At 24.6% G+C, this 8,125-nt stretch overlaps 1 protein-coding gene across 1 annotated transcript; it reads left to right on the top strand.

The window, feature by feature from the left end:
• The first annotated feature begins 3,137 nt into the window (after window positions 1-3,137).
• On the top strand, window positions 3,138-5,337 carry LOC128951941 (uncharacterized). The gene is made up of 2 exons (XM_054297251.1): window positions 3,138-3,854; window positions 4,320-5,337. The coding sequence occupies exons 1-2, from the start codon at window positions 3,153-3,155 to the stop codon at window positions 5,097-5,099; spliced, it is 1,482 nt and encodes a 493-aa protein (XP_054153226.1). The 5' UTR covers window positions 3,138-3,152; the 3' UTR covers window positions 5,100-5,337.
• The last annotated feature ends 2,788 nt before the right edge of the window (window positions 5,338-8,125 follow it).

Here is an 8,125-nt window from a genome sequence, read left to right as displayed (position 1 = left end):
AAAAATAAAATTTTATTTATTTTATTTTTACATTTAAGRTTATTTAAAATTGTATTATACATTGTATTTATACAAAATAGTTTTATTTATATAAAATGCAATAGTTTTTTTTGTTTGTTTATTAATGAAAATAAAGTTAACTATTACTTACTGTATATATTATATATATTGATGATAAAAAAACTMATTTAACTTTTTTGTTTGTAATGCAAATATATTAATATAAATAAAAAATTAATTTTGTGTTGAATTTAATTAATTTTATTTTTTTTCACTATTTTGTTTGTTTGTATGTTTTGTTTATTTATTTATTTAATTATTTATTTTTAATATAAATTTTATTTTTATTGAAWTWTATTTTKTTTTAGTCTAAATATATATTTTTAGACAAAATATTCTTAATATATATATATATATATATTTCCCATAGGATATGGTGTATGTATTATATAATATATATATATATATATATATATACAGTATATAAACTTAAATAAAATAATTGATATAAAATTTTTATGCATAACAATAATAATACTATAATAATAATAATAAACAAAATAAAAATAATAATAAAGTTTATACTAAAACTATTTTCACAAAAAAATTTTTTTTTGTTAAATTCTTTAAGGAATTTCTTATATAATAATAATAATAATAATAATATAAAAATATTAGATTGAAAATTGACGTCAATTTTTGTTATCATCTTTTAAGAGTATTATTATTATTATTAAACGCTTTTTTCATTTTATTTTTTGGTTGTTGTCTAAAATTCATAGCTTTTTAGTCTATTTTATTGTTAAAATAAATATATATATATATATAAAATCTGTTAGCAAAGTGAGAGCTAAATCAAATCAAATAACAAAAAAAATATTGTATAAAATATATAGATATTTACTTACTCTCTCTCTCTCTCTCTCTCTCTCTAATATAATAAGATTTTTTTCAATTTTAGATTTTTTTTGTCTATATTTACTCTCTCATTATATAAATTATATTTTATATATATATATATATATATATCTTATATTTAGACATTATTTTTTAGCTTTAATAACAAACAAAAAAACTATACATCAGTTATTTATTATATATATATWTWTWTATATATATTATCTAAAGTAAAAAARTATTATTTTGTATTCAATTGTTTTGATTTTTTTTATACAAATTCATTGTATAATAATAATAATAATACTACTTTTGTGTCACTCATATAAAAATCTATTAAAAATAGTTGGCTTTATATTTATATATATATATATCACTGATATTTAATTTTATTATCTGATTTACTATATATATATCTACCATTATATATATATATATATAATATATATATGCCAACCCTAGGGAGGTATGCATTTTAGACAACAAAAAAACTGACTGTTCAATAATTTTATTATTAGATWTAAATTTATATATATATCAATATATACATTGACATTACTAAAAATAAATTTAATTAAATTACAAACACACAGGGGTGTCAGTTAAATGCCTAATAAAATTAAATATATATATATATATAGTGTATATATTTAAAAACAAATTGAATAAATAGTTTAGTCAATTACTAACAAATAGATAAAAAAATTAAGTCTTAAAATAATATACTACTGTATTATAAGTTATATACAGAAATACATATAAAATAATTTTATTTTATTTTATTTTATATGAAATTATAATAATAAAATAAAAAACTAAAAATATTTAGTTATTTTCTTAAAAATAACTATTATTATATTATTTAATTTAATATGTTGTGTAGTATTTATTAATAAATAATTATTAATTTATTATATAAATATATACTATATATACATACAGCATATATTAGTTTTTTAATTTATTTATAATGTTTTTTATTATTATAATAATAATTATATTACAATATATTAGTAGATTATACTTAAATAACACCACCTAAAAAAATCACTGTTAAATAATTATTGTTAATTATAATTGTGGTAATAAAACAATATAATAAACTTTTTGTAAACTATATAAATTATTATCATTATTATTATTATTATTATTATTATTTATTAGTAATACTGTACCATAACTTATGATTCATAATAATAATTATAAGACAATTAGTGCATAAAATACAGTGTATTATAACAAAATGTGTATTATATTTATATAATATAATATTTACTGCAAAATACTGTATATATACTGTATAAATATACAAAAAAAATTATATATAATTTTTTTATCATTTCAATTGCTAAGGTTATCAGCGATTATTATTATTACTTTAGTTTATGATTATTAATATTATGATTAATATTATTATTATTATTATTACTAATTAAAGATAAAAAACACACAATAAGTTTTATCTATATATAKATATATATATATATATTAACACTTAAATAAATAAATAATAAAAAGTTTCCATTTTGTAACTTTTTATATAAAAAAAATTACCTTAATATTACAGTAAAATTAATTAAGTTACCTGGGAACATTACAGGGTATATATATTTACACAATATATATATATATTAATAATCTATATATATATATATRTATATATATATATATATATATATATATATATATATATATATATATATATATATATATATATATTAATAATCTATACTATAATATCATAGTCTAGTCTACTCAAAGGTATAACATTAAACTATTGATAATGAAATATATATATAAAAATATAATATATATAAAAAACACATACAAGTAAATCAACATATGTTTTACGATATATATATATTTGTTGAATATATTGTTGTAAAAAATAAAAAAATAAAATAATTATTATTATTACAGTATTTAAGTAATGATTTTCAATTTGTTAAGACATAATATACTAGTATATGATATTATATGATAGCTATTTGTACTGTTCAGTAACTATAAGTAATAATAATTTTATAATCAATTAATTGTAGTTAAAATCAATTTTATAATTGATATTAATATCTAAATCAAAATAGTGTATTAAATAAAACCACATAAAAAACTTTTTTAATTAAATAATTGTATTTATTGTTTGTTTAATAATTTATTTTTTTTTTGATAGTTTTTATAGTTTAGTTATGCACTAGATTTGAGTTAATATAAAAAAATAAAATTATATTAAAAATTAAAATTTATAAAAAACAATGCCTACAATAGACTTGGATCGGGTAGTTATGCCCATCACTGGTCCCGATCGTGAGGACATCAAATGTGTTATATGTCACGGACTGCTACGCAGGCCAGTAGTCACACCGTGTTGTCGCCAACTATGCTGTTCTCAATGTATTTACCGATGGCTAGCCTATCAGCCCATATGTCCGTTTGATCGCCAATCCCTTACCGCTGCCGACCAACTCCTGCCAGTTCCCCGTGTATTGGACCAAATGCTGGCCAACATACAGGTTAGATGCGAATCGCACGGACGCGGCTGTCCGGCCATCGTTCACGTCGCCGATATAGCCCATCATCTGATCTACGAGTGCCAGTATACCGACCATTGTCTACAGTGCGGCTACGATCGTACACTACTGGCGGCGGCCACCAGTGGTGGCCAACAATCACCCGTTGATGGACACAATTGTGTGGATGTATTGCGTCAACGATGTATGGTATTGACCCACGATTTTGGCCAACTAGTCGATGATAATCGTGATCTACGGGAGGCTAACCTCAGGCACCGGGAGGCTAACCACAGGCTACAGGAGTCTAACCATAGGCTGCAGGAGGACAACCAGCGACTGATGGAAACTGTTATCAGTTTACGACTGTTTTTAGCTCAACAACAACACCGAGAAAGTCAACAACAAACATATGTCGTCGACATCGATGATAATGATAGTCAAAATGTAAGCAAAATTTTTTTAATATAATTTTTGATTTTTTTTATTATTATTAAAGTTATATTGATATATATATATATATATATATATATATATATATATTAAGTGATTGTTTGTCTGTCTATCAGTCTATCTATCAGTCTATCTGTCTGTCTGTCTGTCTGTCTGTCTGTTTGTCTGTTTGTCTGTCTGTCTGTCTGTCTGTCTGTCTGTCTGTCTGTTTGTCTGTCTGTCTGTCTATATGTTAGTCCCTGTTATTGTTGTTGTTGTCAAAGCAATAGTTAACTTTTCATATGATTTCATAATAATAATAATAATTATTATTATCATTATTATTGATGAATCACTTATCGTTTAAAATTAATTGCTTACAAGTTTTTTTTTAATTATTATTATATTTATTTTTGATAAAATAAAATCATTAAAAAAAAAATTATGATTTTTTTTATTTGTCTGTGTTTTTTTTATTAGTTGGTATCCATAAACTCAGATACCAGTGACCATAGCCTAACAACCAGCAGTACCAGCGTCAGCACCGATAGGGATTCAATAGTAACGGTTATTGTACACCAGACACCACCATTGTTGAGCCATTATCATCGTCAGCATAACCATCATCATCATCATCATCATCGTCGTCCATCATCATTGGCATTAATACCATTTGCTATTGAATATAATACAGGAGCTGCTGCTGCTGCTGCTGCTACTAGTGCTGACAGGGAGTATGCCACCAATGATCTACCTTTCCCTGATTATGCTGATAATGATGATCCTATACAGCCGCCATTGGCAGCACCGGTAGCTGACGATAGACATATCAGAGCTGCTGCTGTGGTCAGATCAGTATCAGATTATGTTGGCCGCAGCCACGGTAATAGGGTCAGTCACCATACAGATAGCCAGATAATTGACGATAGGGTAGGCCTACTGAGTGATGTGGTCGACGACGATGACAATAACAATGATGTTGCGGACATACATGTTGGCGGCGATGCCACTGCCGGCGGTAGTTTGGCCAACAATAGTCTAATAGTGGACATTATCGACAGCGGTAACGGTAGTCTACCAACACCAMCTCCACCACTCATAATGACTACAACCTATGAGATACCGGAGCTGAATAGGTCACAGATTATTACAAYAGTAGTACTACTATTAGTAGTAGTAGTAGTAGTAGTAGTAGTCGAGAAAACTTGGAGTTCATATTTGACGGCTCAGTCAGACATCACTACCGGTGCGAAGGTATAATCAGTAGCGACTCAGACGATGACATACTGGACATTGATTTGAAACGCCGTTACAACAAACGTAAGCGCCGGCTATGGATATGGAAGATCCGATGGCCGCCAATCAGGTTCGGTCTCCGCCGATCCCAGTCCTATGATTTTGGCGGCTGTTCACAGGCATAGTATAATTATTTGTTTGTTTAATTACCGTAAGTATATATATATTAGTGGACAGGTATATGTTGTTGTATTGTTTTTCAATGGGCTAACGGTTCTCATCAATGTTTCAGTTGTTAATATTGTTGTAATTATAATCCTATATATATTTATAATATTCAATGTTTTATTATGTATTAATTATTACTATATATATATATATATATATATATATATATATATATATTGAATATTTATTTAATTTATAAATTTTAATTTAAATACTAAATTATTAATATAAATATATATATATATTTATATATTATAATTTTATGTATAATTTTGTTTTTCAATTGTAAATTGAATATAATAATATTGAATTTCAATATATATAGATATATATATATATATATATATATATATATATACAGTATTATATTTTTATAATATTTTTATTTGATTTTGTATTTATTTGTATATAAGTTTTATTATTATTATTACTGTACTAAATATGTATTAAAATAAATAATAATTATTATTTGTTAATGAAATTTAATGTTAATTAMATATGACTTTGATTTTTGTTTTTTATTTAATTATTATTTCATTGCTATCKTATGGTTAGGTCTAATAAAACAATAAAAATAAAACACAACTATTACTTACTTTAAATGATAAGAAAAATAAATAATATAAAAAACTGATTATAATATATATATTATAATTGTAATAAACATAATATTTTATATAATATATGATAGTATTATATATATAYTGTATATATATATATGATTAAAAATTTCAAGCACATCATTTTTTTTAATAATATAGATATAAATTTAATTTAATTAATTTTGATAATAAATTAACAATAATATATACAGTATATATAGTGATGATTATTACCATAGAGTAGACATCAATTATAAGATAATTAATTATTATGCTTATAATAAATCAGTTAATTAATATCATATTTTTTTATAATTAATTATATATATATATATATTGTATATAAATTATTATTATTATTATTATTATATATAATGTATATAAATTTGATAAAATTATATAAAATTATACAGTATCATTTATATATATCTACCGTATATATATATATATAATGTATAAAATAACATATTGCAATAGTTATGATATTATATTTAATAATTAAATATAAATAAAATAATTAGATCCTGTTTTATATAATTATATAATAATAATAATAATAATAATAAACAGTAAGTTAAATATTATAGATTTGATTTTGTAAATAACTTGATAATAATAATACTAATAATAATGATTAAAATTACTACTATTTTTTGAATAATATACTAATAAAAATAAATTAAAAAATTTAACACAAAAAAAAACACYAGTAATTATAAACAAAACTATAATCTACTAAAAACTACTGTTACTTTCTATCATATATTTTGATAGTACAGTACATAATAACAAAACATCATATCATAAATGTTGCAATAAATGTCAATCATTTTGTTATTTGCTATTAAATATATTTATATATTCAGTACTACATTATTGTCAATCCTTATCATATGCCGATTCAGATCCCTTTCCCTTTCCTCCCCCCACCCAATAGCCCCCTCCAAACAGTCCCTGTTATGGTCGGTCGGCGACTCAAATAATATTTGATTTGATTTCTATCCCCCACCTACCCACCCTCCCCTCCCTGATATTACCCTCAGGGGACAGTATAGCTCCCAGTGCTTATGGTGGTGATGGTAGTAGTAGTGGTGGTGATGATGGAGAAAGTGAGAGAGAGAAACTCCCGTTCCTTGTTTGTATCAATAGATCAATAGATAGATAGATAGACAGATATAGATAGGATAGGATAGGATAGAGACTGTTACTAATTGAAGGACCAGAAAAATATATAAAACAGTTAGTGATGTAGACATTAAAATAAAAACTATTGGGATCTCTATATATATATATTTTGTTAATAAATAACCCAAAAAATAGTAAGCAAACAGACATATGATGGCAAACATTGCTCTCTCTCTCTCTCTCTCTCTCTCTCTTACTCACCCACTCTCTACTCACTCACTCACCCACTCTCCCACTCAATCAGTAATCTTTCATCTCGTGTTTTGCCTATCACTCAAGCGTTTACTTTCTACTCTCTCTCTCTCTCTCTCTCTCTCTCTCTCTCTCTCTCTCTCTCTCTCACTCACTCGCTATCTCTCACTTAATATACTTTTATATACTTATATATATATATATATAAATAAATATAAGTGTAATAAAAATGCATTGAAAATGTGATCCGAGAGGGGATTTGCTTCGGGATGAGAGAGAGAGAGAGAGAGAGAGTAAGTCTCATCATCATTGATGGTCGTCGGCCTCTCATTGATGGCCACTCCAGTGACACATACATACAAACACACACACCGTATGATTAGATGATGTGCTGTTAAGAGAGAGAGAGAGAGAGAGAGAGAGAGAGACCTTATGGGATGAGTGTGTTGTGTGTGTGTGTCTAATATAAGAGGATAGAGATATATAATGTACTAAAGTAGTAGTAGTAGTCATAATAGTAATAGTGATTACAATCATCGCAAACTAATGGATACAACAAATCAAATAAAACTTATATACAGTGTATACTGTATATGTTGGAAAACATTAGACGAAAGAGAGAGAGAGAGAGAGAGAGAGAGAGAGAGAGAGAGAGAGAGAGAGAGAGAGAGAGAGAGAGAGAGAGCAGACAGACTGAGTCGTAAAAAATTAGGTTTTTTTTGTTGCATTTTTTTTTTGCTATCCATTCAAATGTTAAATTCAAAAAACAAATACATATACACACAGTTTGTGTGTGTGTTTTACTTACAGTAAATTTTTTATATATATAAAATGTTGTTTTAT

Source organism: Oppia nitens, unplaced genomic scaffold (assembly GCF_028296485.1).
Source record: "Oppia nitens isolate AA-2021 unplaced genomic scaffold, nextdenovo-longstitch-racon4-pilon3 scaffold11_pilon_pilon_pilon, whole genome shotgun sequence".
Taxonomy (NCBI): domain Eukaryota; kingdom Metazoa; phylum Arthropoda; class Arachnida; order Sarcoptiformes; family Oppiidae; genus Oppia; species Oppia nitens.
This window is presented reverse-complemented; position numbering and strand designations above follow the sequence as displayed.